We start from the raw sequence: 19,415 nt of genomic DNA, 5'->3' as shown, positions 1-19,415 counted from the left end.
CACGGAAACTTGCCCAACTTTCCCCCTGCACCCTCAGGGACCGGGGACCGTCTCTCCCTCCAGGTGCAAAAGGGCAGCCCTGAAGCATCAGCGGCCCCGGCGGAGGGGTGACCCTGAGGCGTCGCATTGCTCCTCTTACACAATCGCTGTCTGTCCGAGACACTGACCACCCCCGGGGGAATCCGGCTTTGGCTCTTGCTCCCACCCCGCCACCTGGGCGGGATGAACCCGCGGGTTTTATAGCTCCCCAAACGAGAACAGCCGCCTCTGCCCCCAAAGGGACAAGCGAGGGGACTGCCGTCAATGGTGGGAAAAGGGCTGGCATCCACGCCACCCGACGGCAGAGTGGCCGCTGACCACCGGAGCAGACGGAGAGCCAGAGATACGTCTCTCTGCTTTACATAACAAGATAAAAATTAGCCCATCTGAAGGAAATGCAGACTTTGGACTCCAAATATTTACTGAGCTGGCACTCGATTTCAAACTGAGTTGTTGACAATGACTCAGGAAAAACAAGTCTTTTATTTGTTACATGTTTATATAAAACCGTATAGCGATTGCTCTTTTTAAAGGAGTTGGGCGATAAATGGCAGAAGAGAAGGAATTCCCTCTGTGAATAATTCCAGAGGCGTGATGAGTACGCGAGTTCTTATTTAAAAATTAAAACTGTGCCCAAAACCCCGGGAGCCGCTCCAACAGGAATTCTTGGTTCCGGCCACCACGGTGGCACTTAAAATGCAAATGCTCCTCCGCTCTTCTCCCCTGAGCACATGTGAACTCAAGAAGCTATTTTTGGTAATCCTTGACATTTTTGTCAATATGCCATCTGCGTGGTGACATTTTGGAGGTTTATGATATTGGAGGGGGAGGGTTTGATTCCTGGTGTCTTGGCTTTTAATAGTGAGATTAGCGAGAGGATGGTTTTGGATCTGCCGGGGCCGCGTGGAGCAGCGCAGGGTCGGAGGTGCCGTGGGAAGCCGGCAGCCCGGGGCCGCGGGCCTGGCACAGAGGTCACGGCGGGAGCAAATAAGGCCGTTTGAGAGGCACCGCGTGCACACAGCCGGCAGCAGGGCCCTGGAGCGTGTCATCGCAGGTCCCACACCGCCCACTGTTAGTGAGCCACTATCCCCACCTTTTCCTGAAATAATAATGAAAGAAACACACGGTTTCTAAACACTAAAGTGGGCAAGATCATATGGGCATTCCAAAAGCCTATCTACATCTTCTCTAAGGACATCTCCTGGGGGTACACAGCTCCACGACTAGCAGCAAGAACAGTGCACAGAGCCGCCGCACACTTCCTGTTCCCCGGAATTCCTATGCCCCTACCTCCCGCCCCCCGCCCCCCCCCCCCCCCAGCAACTAAAATGCTGGGTAGCATGAAGCATCCGCTTTTGAACTGTGTAAGTCCTTTTTTCGTCTTTATTCACAGACAATTATACAATGGACATACACCAGGGTGGGAGTTTAAGGGCAAGAATGTATTGACAGGGCACACATATTTGTTGCAATAGGGTTTCTGATGTAGTTAGCTAGCACCCGCATCGCATCACATAATTATCACTTCTTTTCTGCAGTAGGACGTTTAAGATCTACTCTCAACAACTTCCAAGTATACAATACATTACCAATAACCACAATTAGATCCCCAGAACCCACTGTATTTTAATGAAAATCTTTCCCAAAGTGGTTATTTTCCTGCTTTGTTATATAGTCTTTTTTTTAATATATTTTATTGATTTTTTACAGAGAGGAAGGGAGAGGGATAGAGAGTTAGAAACATCGATGAGAGAGAAACATCCATCAGCTGCCTCCTGAACACTCCCTACTGGGGATGTGCCCGCAACCAAGGTACATGCCCTTGACCAGAATCGAACCTGGGACCCTTCAGTCCGCAGGCCAACGCTCTATCCACTGAGCCAAGCCGGTTAGGGCTAGAGCAGTCTTAATTCGCCTATCATTTAAGTGATCGAATTCCCCCTGGTTGTCTTATGACAAGATGCAACATCCTTTTTTTTTTTTTTTTTTTTTCCGGGGAGAAGGGAGAGAAGTCCTACTGTGGGTTCCTTGACTAAAAAGTCCCCATCTGCTCTGAGCCCCTTCTCTCTAGTTGGTTAGACTTTCCTCTAGAATCTTCTATCCTGCACCCCTCACCTCATCCACCCCCCACTTCCACTGGCCAATGGTTACCTTGATTAGACCCCATAATCTCCTAAGATCGTGGGTCAGCTGTTTTGTTTTGAATATATTTTTATTGATTCCAGAGAGGAAGGGAGAGGGAGAGAGAGAAACATCAATGATGAGAGAGAATCATTGGTCAGCTGCCTCCTGCACACCCCCCACCGTGGATCGAGTCTGAAACCTGGGCCTGTGCCCTGACCGGGAATTGAACCCTGACCTCCTGGTTCCTAGGTTGACGCTCTCCACTGAGCCACACCGGCTGGGCTGGAGATCAGCGGTTCTGTGTAAAGAGAGTAAATATTTTCAGCTTGTGGCCACAGGGCCTCTGTTCAGTGACTCAACTTTGTCCTTGCAGCCCAGAAGCAGCCCCAGACAACACGCGTGAGTATGGCTGCGCTCCAATAAAACTTTATTTACAGACACTGAAACTGGAGTTTACACAACTTTCACAAAATACTACTCTTCTCATTCTTATTCAACCATTTCAAAAGGGAAAACCCACTGTTATCTTGCAGGCTGTACATAAACAGATGCGGACTGGGCTCAGACACAGGCTGCTGTTTGGAAAACACTGTGCCGAGAGTCCCCCAGGGCCAGACAGCGCGTTTGGGAAAGAGTTCCCACTCAATCAACATTGGTTCGGCCCGCCGGCGTGGCTCAGAGGTTGAATGTCGACCTGTGAACCAGGAGGGCACAGTTCGATTCCCGGCCAGGGCACAGGCCCGGGTTGTGGCGGGTTGTGGGCTCGGGTGATCCTCAGTGGGGTGTGCAGGAGGCAGCCGATCAATGTATCTCTCTCTCTCTCTCCCGCTTCCTCTCTGAAACCTATAAAAATAGTTTAAATAAATAAAATAAATATTGGTTCGTCAACTGATAATAAGCATTGCATTCTCGTACATGTAAGAAAATCTAGCCACGAAGAAACCCAGGGAAGGGGCGTGCGGGGGCACGGTGCAGGGGGTGGGTGCTGGCCTGCCGCAGCCCCGGGCTGCTATGTCACGTGGGTCTGTCACTTCTGGCTGCCTTCTCATCGCGTGGAGAAAAGGGCTGGGCGATCTTCATGGTTTGTTAGGCTCCGTGGCACCAGGCGCAGAGGCAGCATCTGGATTATTAATGTCTTACCACGTATTAGATTTTGGCTTCCTGGCCCCAACTTTAGGAAAAATGTGAAATACTTTACACTTCTCTCTGTCTCAAAGCAATAGACTGCAAGCTAGCTGAAGGGTGAGCTCTGGTCTTTGATCTCCAGTTCATTTTTCTTAAAGGGGCCGGCTGCCCCCATGGGCGAAGTCTGCACAGCTGTCCTCGGTGACAATGGTGAGGCAATGTGTCCCCTGCGTTAAACCAACAGCAGAAGCAAGACACAAGATGCCTTTGACATGGGGGGACCTCAGAAACATGATGCTGAGCGACAGAAGCCCGACACCAAAGGCCACATGTCTCGGGGTCCCATTGATGGAAATGGGAACAGACAAATCCACAGAGACGGGCAGACTGCTGGTTGCCAGGGGCTGGGGCGGGGGTGACTACCAATGGGCACAGGGCTTCCTTTTGGAGTGAGGGAAATGTTCTGGAACTAGATGGGGGGGGGTGGCAAAACACTGTGACTGCATTAAATGTTACAGAATCGTTCATGCTAAAATGACCTATTATTACGTGAATTTTACCTCAAAAAAACACATTTTAAAAAAGAATAGTGATAGATCTGTGTATTCTTTTTTTAAGTTGACACATAGCACTGTATTAGTTTCAGGTGCACAACATGATTTGATATATGCATATATTGCCAAACGATCACCCCATGTAAGTTCATTAACATCCATCACCAAGAGGAGCAAACATTCTTTTCTTGTGACGAGAACTTTAAAATTTTACTTTATTAGAATCTTTCAAATACACTGAGTGGCCAGATGATGGTGATGATCTCTGAACACACAATAATCTGGCCACTCAGTGTATATCCTATAGAATAAAAGGCTAATATGCAAATTGTCCCCTCGACCAGGAGTTTGACCAGCAGGCAGGCCAGCCAATCGCCCATGTCCCCTCCCCCTGGCCAGGCTGGCCGGACCCCAACCATGCACGCATTCATACACCGGGCCTCTAATACACACACACACACACACACACACACACACACGCACACACACACACACACACACGCACACACACGCGCACACACACGCACACTGGCCCCTCAGTGTATACACTATAGCACTCTTAACTGTAGTCACCATGCTGCAGCCCTGTGTATTCTGATGGCGGAGATGGCACCTAGGCATATTAAGTGCAAGTGGCAAGTCGCAGAGAAAAAATTGATAGTATAGTCCCAATCAGACCAAATCCCCAAACCAAGCCTGGCTGTGTGCACATACAGCTCGGGAGAGGTGGCGAGGAGGGACTGGGACACAGCCATCGGCACGTGTGGTGAGAATGCCTCCGCGGGGCCTGGTGCAACGGAAACAACAGCCCGGGCCCCTGTGGGCCTGAGCATTCGAGGCCACCCACCGCCACTTCCACGCACATCTGTGCAGCACCCACCGAGGACTGAGTGGGGTCAGCGGGAGATGAGCACAGCTGGCTGCAGAAAAAAACGCAACCAAGCAGCAACTCGGTCGCCATGATGCTCAACAATTCATTTTTACTAAGTGTTCTGCTGCTTGGGCTGCATCTATGGGCTGACTGGTCACACGATGTTACATTAAACTTCATAAATGAGTACAACACGCTTCATAGGGGCCTACTGTTAGGACAGCATCACCCCCTCTTTAAAAACCTCAATGTTCGCCTGGCCACAGTGGGTCAGTGGCTGAGCATCGACCTATGAACCAGGTCACAGTTAAATTCCTGGTCAGGGCGCAGGCCCAGGTTGTGGGCTCGATCCCCAGTGAGGGGCGTGCAGGAGGCAGCTGATCAACGATTCTCTCTCATCATTGATGTTTCCACCCCTTTCTCCCTCTCCCTCCCTCTTTGAAATCAATAAAAAATATTTTAAGACACAAAGAAATGTCCATTTTCTCTTAGAAGTAGGCCAGTGTGCGCCCAGGGTATTCCGGACAGAAGGACAATGGGAGGAGGGTGTGAATCCGGGCACTGCAGCCAGCCAGCCTGAGCTGGTTCCGAATGCCAGGCCCCTCCTGGAGGTGGGAGCCCGGCAGGCCAGCTGGACAGGACCCCAGCCTGGTCCCTGAGCTACACGCAAGGTCTGCTGGCCACCCTGGGCCATCCCTCCTCCTCCCCAGCCCCAAACCCTCAGGGCTTCCCTCACACACGCCCCCCTGTCCCAGTGGAGCTGCCGCTCCGAACATTAGCAAGACCCAGGGGCAAAGGGGCAAAAGAGATTTTCCAAAAAAGACAATGTTACAACTTTGAAATTCCAAATCCACAAATAACCACCTAAGATCAACATTGTTACCGGTATTGGGCTGTGACATCCCCATTAGCAACACTGTATACTCAAGGTTCAAGTTAGGGAGCAGACACTTGCCAGAGAAATTTACACGAAAGTATCAGAGTTAGATGAAGGAAGAAGGGGCAGGGGGGGAGAAGGAGGAGGAGGAGAAGGAGGGAAAGGAAAAGTGGGGGGAGGAAGAGGGGCGAGGAGGAGAGGGGGGAGGAGAAGGGGGAGGAGGAGAAAGAAGAGGAGGAGGAGGAGAAGGAGGGAAAGGAGAAGTGGGAGGAGGAGGAGGGGGGAAGGAGAGGGGGAAGGAGAGGGGGAAGGAGGAGAAGAGGGAGGAGGGCGAGGAGGAAGAGCTCTTAAATTCGCATGTATAACGCCACCCTGTTCACCTATGCTGACTTTCTTCATTCGATTCTTCGAAAAGTTCATATGTTCATATGATTCAAAAAAAAAAAAACACAAAAAGAAAAACAAACCTACTGCCCACCCCTGACCCCATCCCCACCATCCCCACTGGCATCCCCCAAGCAGGCACACCAGCGATCAAACCTGAACACGGACAGTACCCCTCCCTCCTCAGGCTCCTTCGGCACCTGCTTGTGCCGTGCCGGGGGCTTCCCCTCTGGCCTCCAGACCAGCGACCTCCCGACCCGGCTGCGAGGCGGCCCCCCATGCAAGCACTGGAGCTGCCAGGTGCAGGGGCTGCAGGGCATGCGCCCAGGCTCTGCACTGGCCCCCGCCCCCGGACCTTCCCCACGGCCCACACCGGCCCGGTCCCTACGGGAAGACAGCGAAGCTGCGAGAGGTTAGGGGGAGGCCCGGGTCGATCAATGACAGCCCGACCCTGAGGCAGGTCTGCCCATGCCCCCAGGACAAGGGCACCTTCTCCTTGAAAAATAAACAAATGATTGTCTTGGGCCAATGTGCAGAGAGAAATTAATAAACTCATAAAGTCTCTCCATTTCAAGATTTCCAACTGCAATTGTGCTCAGCGCCAGCACCTCCGATATCACTTTTCCACTCGCCCTGGCACAAAATGGCTGTGACTCTTGGCTCCAGGCTGCGGTCCCGGGAGCCTCTGGCCAGGTCCGCTGCCCGGCCCGCGGGAGGCCGCTCTGGCTACTGAGGAGCCGCAGCCGGCAGCGGGAGCGGGCAGACAGACACCGCTGACCATGGCCAGCCCGGACCTCGTTTTTTTTCCATCGAGTACACGAGGTCATGTTTATAGTCTGACATTGTAAACATATGAATGGTCATTTCTCTGCGAGTAAAACAGTTGGGAGTTGACATAATGGAATCCAAGACATAGCTATTTCCTGTATTCTGTGGGGAACGCCCCGGCCGGGAGGGCACCTCGGGGCGGCTCCCACAGGAGCCGGGCCGCTCGGGGGAGCCGTGTTTGGCCAGGAAGAGAAACGGAGCGCGATCCGTGCTGCCACACGGATAAAGCCCGACAACATCATGCTCGGGGAGATAAGCAGTCACCGGGCCGCGGGTTGAATGCTCCGTTTGGACAGGACACCCAGCGGCGGCACGCGGAGGGGGCAGAGCACAGATCACTGGTTGCCAGAGGCGGAGGGAGATGGGCAGCACCTGGTCCTGGGCACAGAGTTTCTTCTGGGGATGATACAAACGTTCTAGAACTACAGAGTGGTGAGGGTTGCACAACCGGGCAATATACTAAAAGCCAGCAAATTGTATGCTTGAAAATGGGGCATTTTATGATACATGGATTATATCTCAATTGTAACCGGGGGTGATGTTCAGGGCAAACCCAGTCCACCCACACACTCGGGGCTCCCCCACACTGGAGTCAGCGCCTTCCCACAAACAGAGCTCCGAGTGGCACAAAGAATCCGTCTCCCACGATGGCTGCCCGGGTCCTGCCTGGGCTGCACGTGGCCTTGGCCCGGCCCCATCCCCGGGTCGCACTGAGGCCAGCGCACAGGAGTCGCTGGGAAGACCTTTGGCCCCGCTCGAGGCCCACCCAGTGAACTGCAGGGCTCTGTGCCCTTGGGGGTGGCCCAGCGGCTCCTGTCCTCCTTCCCTCTCTCTCTCAGCTCCCTGAGCTTCACAGAAATAAAAAAAATTTAAAAAGGGGGGTGGGGGGAGGGCCTTTGCCTGGCCGGCATATGAGCCAGGAGGTGGCTGGTTCGATTCCTGATCAGGGCACATGCCTGGGTGATGCGTCTCTCTCTCTCTCTCTCTCTCTCTCTCTCTCTCTCTCTCTCTCTCTCTCTCTCTCTCTCTCTCTCTCTCTCTCTCTCTCTGGCGATGGCACTGCTCCACAGCAGCCTCTCAGACCCCCGCCCTGCCCTTGCAGAGCTTCTGAGCAAAAGCAGAAGCGAGCTTCATCCACAGGGAATCGGAATGTCTGGGGGCATCTCAGGCAGACCGACACCCCCGCCCGCCCGCCCGCCCGCCCGTCCCCCCACCACTCAGAAGGCCAAGCCAGCTCTCTCCGTTGCTGCAGAACACGAAGTGCTCACAGATTCCTTTTCTTCTGTTCCACCGTGTATGTGTGTACACTTGGCATTCAGTAACCACCTATCAGCTGAGGATATTCTAGACTAGGGGTGTCGAACTCAATCAGAGAAGGGGCCAAAATCTAAAATCCAGCCTAAATCGCGGGCCGAATGGTTTACTGAACAGTCATAAACTGTCATTGTGATGGAAACGCAGCGAGTGCAGTGATGACAGCGCAGTGCGGGCCACATTGCAAGGCCTGGCGGGACGGATTTGGCCCGCGGGCCTTGTGTTTGACACATGTGTTCTAGACACTGAAGCATACGCTCGTACTAAAATATATCCCCAAAGTCTCATATGCTGTTATTACTGTTTGTTATGGTATAGTAAATTCAGGGTTTGTCATATATGTTTAACATCCTTTTATTTTTTATTGAATTCAGAGAGGAAGGGAGAGGCAGAGATAGAAACATCAATGATGATAATCATTGACCAGCTACCTCCCGCACACCCCTCACTGGGGATAGTCTGAAGCCCAGGCATGTCCAGGAATGGAGCTGTGACCTCCCGGTTCATAGGGCCACAAACAACCACTGAGCCACACTGGCCAGGCTAACATCCATTCTTCGTGGAAACACAGACATCAGGCCTCTGTGGTCTTCCCCTCTGTATATAACAGCTCAGTGACTGTCAGTCTGCTTGAAACCGATTCAGCGCCTAAGCATGAGTTATTGTAACCATTAGACAAAAGCAGTTCCAGCCGGGACCAGTTTGGCTCAGTGGATAGAGCGTCGGCCTGCGGACTGAAAGGTCCCAGGTTCGATTCCGGTCAAGGGCATGTACATCGGTTGCGGGTGCATCCCCAGTACGGGGTGTGCAAGAGGCAGCTGATCGATGATTCTCTCTCATCGATGTTTCTAACTCTCTATCCCTCTCTCTTTCTCTCTGTGAAAAATCAATAAAATATATATATTTAAAAAAAAAAAAAAAAGCAGTTCCAGGTCCTCAACCAGGCCATGCTGCCCTACCACCCCCCACCCCCACCCCCACTCCAGGGGGCACGTCGCAATGTCTGAAGACACTTTTGGTCGCAGTGACTTGCAGGTGTGCCCCTGGTATCTTTGACTAGAGACCCACTGGTGCTGGTGACCATCAGACACCCCACAGAGCAGCCCCCAACAAAGAAGGAGCCCCGCTCCAGAGGAACACCTGCCCAGCTGGCTCCGCAAGGACACTGCCCATCAGCAACACAGTAAGGTGAGCATGTGTGGTCTGGCCCTGCCAAGGTATTCTAGAAGCTTCCCTAAGGAACCAAGTCCCTGCTTACTCACAATCACCAGCAGCAGCCGAAACAGCGAGGGCGTGTGAGTGGGGTCCATGGGGGGGGTGGGGGTCAGGTGGACCCCTGGTGAGTCTCGGGCCTCCTAAGGTGTCAGCCAGATTCCTCCGTCCCCTCCCGATCTCACCTACCTGAATCCAAGCATCGCTAACTGCTGGCCCTTCTCGCTCCCCTCACACCTCCTCTGCCATACCCCTGCCCAGTCTAGGCCTAGGGCCTGGCGCTCTAGCTCAGCCCAGCACTGTCTGTGAAACCCGCTGAGGTTCCCAACTGGCCTCTTCTCCAGGAGATCCGCCCGCCCGCCGACCCTATGTGGCAAGCCACCACATCCGACCTGGTGTCTAACGAGGGCAAGACTCCGGCTCAGTCCACAGCAATAAGGACCACTAGGGGGTGGTGAGGAGAAAATGGGCACCAAATGCTTAGTGTGATGCCACCTGAGTCTGCAGTAAACGCCGGCTCCTGGGCTGTTATCACAGATGCCACGCTGGGCAGCCCCCACGCTCACTCGGTGCTTTAGTGTCCTACTGCTGCTGTGCACAAACTGCTCAAACCAGGCGGCTCCAAACACCACCAAGGCGCTCTGGCCAGTGTGGCCAAGTGGCGAGAGCATCGGCCCAGGCACCGAAGAGTCTCGGGTTCAATGCCTGGCCAAGGGCACAGACCTGGGTTTCAGGTTCTCTCCAGGCCCGGGTTGGGCGCATGGAGACAACCAGTCCATGTGTCTCTCTCACAGAGATGTTTGTCCCCCCCCCCCCACCTCCCCTCCTTCCTCTCCCCCTCCCACTCTCTCTGGAAAGCAATGGAAAAATATCCTCAGGTGAGGATTAACAAAACAAAGCACAAAAACACACCCAAATGCATTGTCTCTCAGCTCTGGAGGTCAGAAGTGCATGATCCGTGCATTCGGCCAAAATCGAGGTGTCAGCAGGGCTGTGTGCCATCCCCGCTCTCCGGAAAACCTAGCTCCTGGCCTCTTCCGGCTGCCGGCGCAGGGCTGGGAGCCTTGTTTGTGCCCAGGGCCCTGGGGTATTTATAATATCACTGGAGGGTCTTATAAAATCATCAACTTAAAAGTGAGCCTGCTCTAGTTGGTCAAACATTCAATTAGCTCGCCCCTAAGGCCTTGGCAGGGCCAGACCACGTGATCTCTCAGGCCCCATGCGGGCTGCGGGCCACACGTTCCCCACCGTGCTAGAAGCTGCCTGCATGATGGGCCCGTGACCACATGACTCGTGACATCTGCTTCTGCTGCCACGTCCTTTCCTGCCGGAGCCTCCTGTTTTCCTCTTGTAAAGACCCTTGTGATTACACTGGGCCCACCAGCTAATCCGGGATAATCACCTCATCGCAAAATTCGGAATTTAACCCCACCTACAAAGGTTATTAGCCACAGAAGGCAACTTATTAATAGGTTTCAGAGACGAGGGCATGGGCGTCTCTGGGGGGGTCATTGTTCTACCTACCACAGGGAGGGGGTCAGGATCAGACAGCAATGGGTGCCCGACAGAAATAACCAGTGGGTACCACACAGAGCAAGGGGCACAGACCCAGCCACGGGAGGGCTGGCGTCTGGAGTTGGGCAGACGCTGCCCCTCACTGGTTCTGGGAATCAAGGTTACCCAGGCACCCGCCCTTGGCCTAGTTTCATCACCTGCCCACCTACATCTGTGCGGCCTTCGTGGGCTCTCAGTGAAAGCGTCCACGCAAATGCCCAGAGCACTTGGCTCACAGTACGCACTCCACATATCTGCCTTAACCACAGACCCAAGGATGTCAGTGAAGAGAACCAGCAGGCAGCAACAGCGGGGTGAGGCCTCGGGGGGAGGAAAGGAATACACAAGCGCACGGTAAGCCCCATGGAGGTAGGGGCCAGGCTGCTGGTTCTCACCACTGCAGGCCCGGACCCTGGAGGAGTGCCCGAGACTAGGAGGCTGTGCAACAGCGGACAGATGGGTACATGGATGGATGGATGGATGGATGGATGGACGGATGGAATAGGGATCGGGCAGCTGGGTGGCACAGTGGAAAGAGCACTGGCTCCTGGTCAGAAGTTCAAGTCCATGTCCCTCCAACTCCCAGAAGGACGCATACCTTGACTGTGGCCCTCAAGTGCGAAATGAGAAGTTCGAACAGGACAGTCCTAGCTCTTCCGACCCCGACGCTGAGGGTCTAAGTTATGTGTGGTCTTGCCTGAGTCTTCCCTCCCCTACCGACTCTGCGTCAAACTGTCCGATTCCCTCATTTATTCCGAGCGCATCCAGCACTTCCTCATCTCCAGGGCTTTCCCCGCGTTCCCCCTTTTCGTCCCCAGCGCTGAGAAAGCCCCCAAACCCTCAGCCCAGAAGCTAACAGGGTGAGAGTAAAGACCACCCCAGGCTCCAGTGAGTCCTCCCTCCCTTTCCTGGAAGCCATCGCCAGCTGCCAATAATATCTGGTAACCACCATTGTCTTCGTTTCACACATCTGTCTGTCTGTCCCAGACAAACGTCCCCATCTACCGACCTCGCACACAGGAGGCCAAGAATCTCCGTAAGCAGTTCTCCATGTCACTGAACTTACAGGGGAGTAACTGAGCGCAGGAGATGCAGCGCTGCTTTATCCCATCAGATTCATTATCTCACTTCTCGGAAAGGCAGCCAGCGTGAGCAGGACTGGGCTGGACGCGGCCCCCGGGCTCCCCGGCTGACCTTTCACTGTCACTTGGCCCAGGGCTCCTGAGGCAGCAGCGGAGACGGTGGAGCACACTGCTTCCACTTCCAGAATCAGAGTGAAAGGGACGAAAAGGAAACTTAAGAGATTTCCAAACATCCGGGAGCTATTTTTGAAAATGAATGACTTTTCCATTCACTTAAAAAAAAAAAAAAAAGGGAAGGAAAGAAAAAGAAAGATATTAGCCCAAGAATAGACCAAGAAGTAGTTGTTGATCATTTAAATGGAAGAACATTCCTGCAGGAGGCCACCGCTTATGTCCTTAACATCAAGACACTCCCCCACGTTCGTGCACACACTACCTAGAAATGAAAAATGGAGGAATCAGGACTTGTTTATCAGAAAGTTTCTAGAACACCAAAATAGACTGTGGGATAAATATAGTAAGCGTCCTATTAATTAATACTAAATGAGCGTTCCAAGAAGGTAGCAATCAGTGATGTCACCTGGCTCCGTTCTGCGGGGCTCCAACCTGGCAAACTCCCTACATGGATTGTTCGCTCCTTAAAGCGACAGCCTGCCCCAAGGACTTACTATAGCCCCGGAATTCTCCCATGCAGTGCAGCCGCACCCGTCCCGTGAACACAGGTCCCCTAAAAGTGTTTGTGACGCCGACATCTGGGCCTTCCACCATCATCGCGGTCATTTACACTGTTTGGGTCGCCAACGTGCCACGGCTCACCATGCTTCAGCTGCTCCAGGCGGGCACTGCCAGGAGTGGATGTGAAACCGCGCCGGAGCGCACGGCCCCTGCAATGGCACCCCGGCTCCCCTATAGGACAGACCAACACGGCCCCTCAGGGACACACGTATGGACGTACAGCCGTCGAGGGCACTGGTTTTTCCAAAGGAAGCCAAAAGGTTCTCTCCTCATTTTCCACCTAAATGGGAAATACCTTTTTATACAGTGGTGACTGCGCTCTGAGCTCATATATGTTAGAATCCCACAAAAGACTCACCCACAGGAACTACCCGCCACAGAAATGGTGAACTAACTCTATGTTTTTAAAGAAAGCTTTTTGGTATGATTCCAACAGCTCTGCAAAGTATCCTCCCAGTGCTGACCTGCAGAGACGGTGCGTTTAAACCTAAGGGGGTTCCGAAGCAAACCAAAGCGCTCTGCTTGGGAAGGGCGGCCATGTTTGCAGCCACATCTGTAAAGACGTTCCCTGAGGCTGCAGCCTCTTTGTTGTGACTTGAAAAAGAAAGCAGAGCCTCAGTAATTCACCAGCCTGCCCTGAGCCCGCAACAGCAAGTGCTGTTAAACACAACAATAAGTGGAATGAACAGAAAACTCTAGAAGGGCCCTCGGGTACTTCACTTACAACAGTATACATTTTTAAACATATTTTATTGACTTTTTACAGAAAGGAAGGGGGAGGGATAGAGAGTTAGAAACTTCGGTTAGCTGCCTCCTGCACACCCCCTACTGGTTATGTGCCTGCAACCAAGGTACATGCCCTTGTCCGGAATCGAACCCAGGACCCTTCAGTCCACAGGCCGACGCTCTATTCACTGAGCCAAGCCGGTTAGGGCCAACAGTATATTTATACTATTGCAGTTCTTGCTAAATTACTTGACATATGAAATGTTTTAAGTCAGCAACAATGTGCGCCTCACCTACTACATCGAAATTCCTCCCTGATTTCGATTTCATTTTTCATTTTCTTGAAAAACCTGTCAACTTGCCTCTCTCTCTCTCCTGCCAGTTCTGCCTTTGGAAGCTGTTTGGGGAAAGTCCTCATTTCTTGAACACCGTTTTCTGATCACATGAATCAAAGGCCACTCAAGGGGGTTCTAACTGCATAAGGAGAAAATGTACTCCCACACAGTTTTTTCCATATCATAAAGCAAGTCGGACTTTACAGGACAACCGGTCACCTATAAAAAACCAGCAGGGCTCTGTTTTGAAAGAAGAAGAAGAATGACTATTACACCATTTACACCCTTCAGAGACTCCCCTTCACTGTTTGCGGCTTGCCGAACATTCCATACATATTTCGGGCAAGGTATTATGGGAGCTGCAGCCCAAGCTGTCCCCTGCTGAATTTTCACTCGCTATAAAAACAATGTCTCATAAACGTATACACATGTTTTTACTTTACCAAAAATGTAAAGTATCCACTGGTGTTCACTCAGACGACACTTTGGGCATCAGAAACCAGGCTTTTTAAAATGTCTGCAAGGGGAGGGGGTCATTGAGTAGCACAGGTTTCTGGGGGAGAAAGCAGGCAGCGTGCATGAGCGCAGAGCTCACTGCCGGAGGGTCTGCTCACCCATGTGCTGGGTCCCTCCACACACAAGGCAATGCTTGAACGTATGCTTTCTCCCCTGAACCCCCACTCCAGTGGAACCACCCCTGTTTTATATTACCCTCATAAAACGCGCCTCAGCCTTTGCTAAGCAAAACGCTCCTCTTAATTGGTTCATTTTCCAGTTGTTTGGGTTTTTAACACACACACAGCAGAAAAGGGCACCGCATTCCAAGCAGTTCTAGCAATTCCAGAACCATCCGAGGCTGGATCAGACAGCTGTGGCCCTGGCCTCCGGTTAAAATTATAATATGATCTCACCTGATTTTCAAAATAACTAAGCATCCTTTTAACCCATACAGCCGTGCTAGCCCTGACTGCGTTTCTGAGTCCCAGGTTTGCAATGCTCAGGGCACCACGTCGCTTCTGCTTAGTGGGGCTTTGTTTTGCTTTTCCCTGTCTGAACCCAGAAAAACGCTTCCAACAATAATTCTAGCAGCTTCCCTCCCGCGGGTCTCTCTGGCAGCGCCAGGGCCAGGAGCGCTGGGCAGGCAGGTAGGCGGAAGCCGGCGCGATGTCACACCACGCTTGGTCTTTTCAAGTCTCCAAGTCACCGGGAAGCCCGGAGTGTTTCCTTTCTGGCTCTGGGGCCGGGACCGAATTTGCTCCAGACAGGACAAGATATCAGATAACCGGGGGAACACTCGGGTTCACCAGCATTCCCGAGCCCACGAAAACTGCAGCTCAGCAAAAGCAGCCGAGCCATTGAAAGGGTTCAAGAAAAGCTCCATTCCCCGCGCTTAATTACATGCAAGAATTCGTGTCTGACTCCATACGGCTGATTTGCATGAATAATAAGACAACCTGGTGCCCTATTCACTGCTCGCACAAAGGGGGGACCTCAAATTCAGCCCTTGTTTTCCGTTTCTCCCCAAAGCATCTGGGTCTAATCAGCCTCCCTCTGGCCGCGCACACAAGGCTGTTTCCATCGGGACTCTAACTCGGGGTTTGAGGCGCTGCGGAGTCACTACCCATCGCGGCTGGGAAGAGGTTCCCCCCGCTCCCCGCGATCTGGGAGCCCCTGGGGTGTCCCCCCTGGCAGCGCTCCCTGCATGGAACCCGGGCTGAGCCGCCAGACGGGGCCGCACCGGCGAGCGGGGCGCGAGTCCGTACTCCAAGGTGACAGCTCCGCGGCCGCCGCGGGCCCGGGTGCTCCCGGGGCCGAAGCGGGGCGGTGGGCCGCAGAGGCCCGGCGGGACTGGGCGAGGCGGCGGCGGAAAGAGGAAAAGAGGGCCATCCGTCAGCCCCGGGAGAGGAAATTCCCGGCGCCCAGCTCCCCGGCGCCGGTCCCGGGTGACGTGGGGGAACCCGGTCGGTGCGTCCGCCGCGGCGGGGGCCGGAGGAGGCCGAGGCCGGGAGAGGAGGCGCCTGGATCCTCGGCCCGGGCCCCGGGGATGGGGACATGGGGCGCCCTGCTCATCGCCCGACCCGGAGACCTCCCGGGGCCCCCGAACCTGTGTCTGAGCCCCAGGAATGGGGCGTCCGGGCGCTGCCCGGGCCCCGCGCCGACGCCCTTACCGGTCCCGGGGGTCGATCCACGACGTCTGGCGCGTGTTGTGGTCGATGTAGAAGACGCGGGCCGTCGTAGTCGCGCGCCTCCTCCCAGCCGGCGGGCAGCGGCAGCTCGGCGCTCTCGCGGGCCCGCAGCGGCGCGGGGGGCGCGGGGGGCGCGGCGGGCGCGGGCGGCTCCCGCGGGGTCTGCACGGACGGCGGCTCCCGCGGGACCTCGCGCGCCTGGCCCCGCCGCCGACGGCGCCCGCCGCTCAGCCAGGGCATGACGGCGCGGGCCCCGCCGCCCGGCCGCCCCGCGCGCGACGCCTCCTCCGCCAGCACTACGGCCCGCGGCCCGAGGAGCGGGGGCGGCCGCGGGGAGCCGCCCGCCGCGCCCGGTGCATCCTCCGCCGGGCGCCCGAGCCCCGGCGCCCGCCCGCCGCCCGCTGGTCCGGCGCGGGGCCGCGCGCGCAGCCAGCCGGCTGTGTCCGAGTCGCTGTCGCGCGTCGGGTCACAGCCCCGGAGCGGCGGCCACCCCCGCTGCGGGTGACTCCTCAGTTCCCGCGGCGCGCCCGGCCATCTTCGTTCCGCAGCGCGGCCCGGCCGGGAGGGGCGGGGCGTCAGCAGGCCACGCCCCCGGCCCGCCCCCGGGCCCGCCCCCTCGCGCTCCGTTCCCAGGCCCGCTGCAGCGCCTTCCATCTCCGCCGGCTGTTCCACCTCTGGTCTCCCTCGGGGCCGCTCTGCGAGCCGCTCCGCTCCTCTACCCTCAGCCCCCACCCGGTGCGCAGCTTCTCCTCCTCCGACCCGGCCGGCGGCTCTTTTTCCCCCCCATCAGTAACACTCCTCCCCCCGGGCCCGCGCTCCTCCCTCTCCCCTCCCGCTCTCCTCCCGCTCCACCACCTCCTCCGGCCTCCGCGGGAAACCGCACGGGGGCCAGGATGGGCGCCACCGCGTCCGTCCGCCCCCGGGCCGCCGCCGGGGGGAAAGGGGGCCTCAGGACGGCGCCCCACCCGGGCTGCAGGCGGGCCTGTCTAGGCTGACTCCTTGGGGCCCAAACAATTCCCAGGGGGACAGGGCGGTCACCTGACTTCACCCAGTCCCCGGGGCCTGGGGCCTCCCCTCCGCCTTTTTGGGGTTCGGGGGAGCTGTACCCCGGGTCTCCCTAATCGCAAGGTGGTCTCGAGAAAGAGGGAGCTGGTAGCTGGAGGAGGAACCCGAGGCCCGGCCCTCCTGGGTGGCAGGAGCTGGGCAGGTGGCCACTTGGTGGCCTCGGAGAGCCCTGGAGCGCTGGTCCGGAATCTGCCCTGAGCTGCCCTGAGCGTTTCTGTCTCTGCGGCTGGAGGATCCGATAGTCTGAGCGCAGAACCAAGTGGGCTGGGGAGCGAGCCACTTCCACCCCGAAAACACGAACCCTCACTGACCATGTATGAACCACTCACAGCTCATAGCGGGGAGAACTGAAGTCCAAAGTTGGGGTTCTCTCTGTCTCCAAAGACCCTCAGCCAGGTAGTACTGCAGATCCCTGGCCCAAGACTTAATGTCAGGAAAATATCAGCGAGGCTCTAAAACCCTATTAACAGTGATGCAAAGCTCCCGGGAAAACCCTCCACCCGGCGGTGTGGCTCAGGGGCTGAGTGTCCCCCCCGGGAACCAGGAGGTCACCATCCGATTCCCAGGGCGCGTGCAAGAGGCTCCCAATCCACGATTCCCTCTCATCGTTGATGTTTCTCTCTCCCTCTCCCTCCCTCTCTGAAATCAATAAAAACGTCTTTTTTAAAAGCCTAAGAGGGACTCATATGGAGATACACAGGACTAGAGGGAACCGGTCCAAAATGCTCGCAGCAATTTATTTGCATTCCTTTTAGGGGGAGGGTTTTTTTTTTTTTTTTAAGTCTTTTACCTTCCAAACTGTTTGTAAAATGATCATATCGCTCTCAGAAGGGGAAAGTTGTTTGTAAAAAGACTGCGAAGGCATGGACACTGCTGGTGGGGACACATCCAAGGAAGGCCTCTCCCTCTCCTCCCCCAACACCGCACAGCTCCCTGCTGCCCCCGAGTCTGTCCCGCTGCGTGTTTTACCAGGAAATGCTATAACCAGTGAAATCTGCGCACTTCAGGGGGTGGGGGGAGATCTGAAAAGCAAATACTTGGTGATTTTCAGTTGCAGGGAGAGCCCAGTGCAGAGCTCCCTGCTCTGACACCTTGCCCTCCCCCCCCCCATGGGCATGATTTATGGCCGAAAGGACTGCCACTGCCTTGTTTCCCCCTCTCCCTGCCCCCCCCCCACACACACACACCTTACCACCCTACATGGCCTGGCTAGAGCTGCGTCCTGGCCCTCCCAGGCGGTATATCAGCTCACAGTGTCACAAATCTGGGCGCTCCCGCTGGAAACGGCCCTGGATGGGGCTGCCGCGTGTTGGAGGTCAGCCAGCCTCTGCGGGGGGGGGGGGGGGGGAGGCGGAGAGAAAGAACGTCCCGCTCAGGGGGACAGAAGGAAGGACACGGGGGAAAGTAGCCAAAGAGGAAGGGGTTGGGGGACCCCCGAGGGGGACAGGTGTGAGGCCGCACTGCAGACCTACTACGTGCAGGCATCCATGGTGCCGGTGGTGAGGTGCTGCAGAGAACAGGACAGTCTGTGCCCGCCCCACCGCCTGGGTCTGCCGCTGGACAAAGAAACAGGCACTGAGGACTGCGGCTTGGCTACCAATCCAAGGCTCTGGAGGCCTTGGGAGACCTAGAGGACGCCTTCTTGGATGAGGAAACTGAGGCTCTGGGCTTGGGATTCCCGAGTCCAGAGCCCTTATTCCTGGCTCCTGGAGCTGCAGTCATCAAACCCTCGCTGATTTGCATAACAGATGCGGCGCCCCACCCAGCTCTCCTCCGGGGGCCGCAGCCTTTGGAAGGCTGGGCCTGGGCTGACAGGCTCTCAGGGACCCCGTCTGCACCTGGACAGCCCAGCTCCCCTGCCTCGGTGGGACCCCCGCTACTGCACCTCACACTCTAGATCTTCCCTGGCCGCCCTGGCTTTGCCAGCTCGTCCCTGCCCCAGCAGGCCTCTCCCCTCCATCAGCTAGCACCCCGTTCACTCACTCACTGGCATGAGAACCCCCTCCGCAGGCAGGCAAAGCGTCGCTTCCAGGAGGCCTGGCCTGAGAGAGCGGGCTGCCTCCCCGGCACTTAGCAAATATGAACGGTTTGATCATCATAACAACAAATCCCGGATCTCCAGCGGCATTTGCACAGGAATAGAGAGCCCAGCGGTGAGACAGCCGGCCAGAGTGGGAGGGGGGGCCCTCATGCAGCTCTCTCCGCAGCCCCGGGCCTCTGGGACTCCGCTACGTGAAGGAGGCCCAGCGCATCCACCTCCTAAGTGAGCGGACTTGCAAGAAGCCAGAACGTGGGGAGACCGAGGCCTGCCCGTCCCACCATCCGTCCTTCGGACTTGGAATGTTGGTCCAGGCCGCGGCTGGTGACCCCTAAAGACCCGTGCGGGGGGGGGGGGGGGGGAGGG

General features: G+C 55.8%; 1 protein-coding gene across 1 annotated transcript in view; it reads right to left on the bottom strand.

Moving 5' to 3' along the window:
* Positions 1 to 16,555, bottom strand: part of WWC3 (WWC family member 3) — a 104,228-nt gene extending 87,673 nt beyond the window's left edge. The window contains 2 exon segments of the mRNA XM_036420475.2: positions 15,929 to 15,987; positions 15,989 to 16,555. Coding sequence (XP_036276368.2) covers positions 15,929 to 15,987; positions 15,989 to 16,186 — 257 coding nt within the window. The 5' untranslated portion in view covers positions 16,187 to 16,555.
* Positions 16,556 to 19,415: the final 2,860 nt, after the last annotated feature.

The sequence above is a fragment of the Pipistrellus kuhlii genome, unplaced genomic scaffold, assembly GCF_014108245.1.
Source record: "Pipistrellus kuhlii isolate mPipKuh1 unplaced genomic scaffold, mPipKuh1.p scaffold_m20_p_69, whole genome shotgun sequence".
Taxonomy (NCBI): Eukaryota; Metazoa; Chordata; class Mammalia; order Chiroptera; family Vespertilionidae; genus Pipistrellus; species Pipistrellus kuhlii.
The sequence above is the reverse complement of the archived record's forward strand: the minus strand, read 5'-3'. Positions and strand labels throughout refer to the sequence as shown.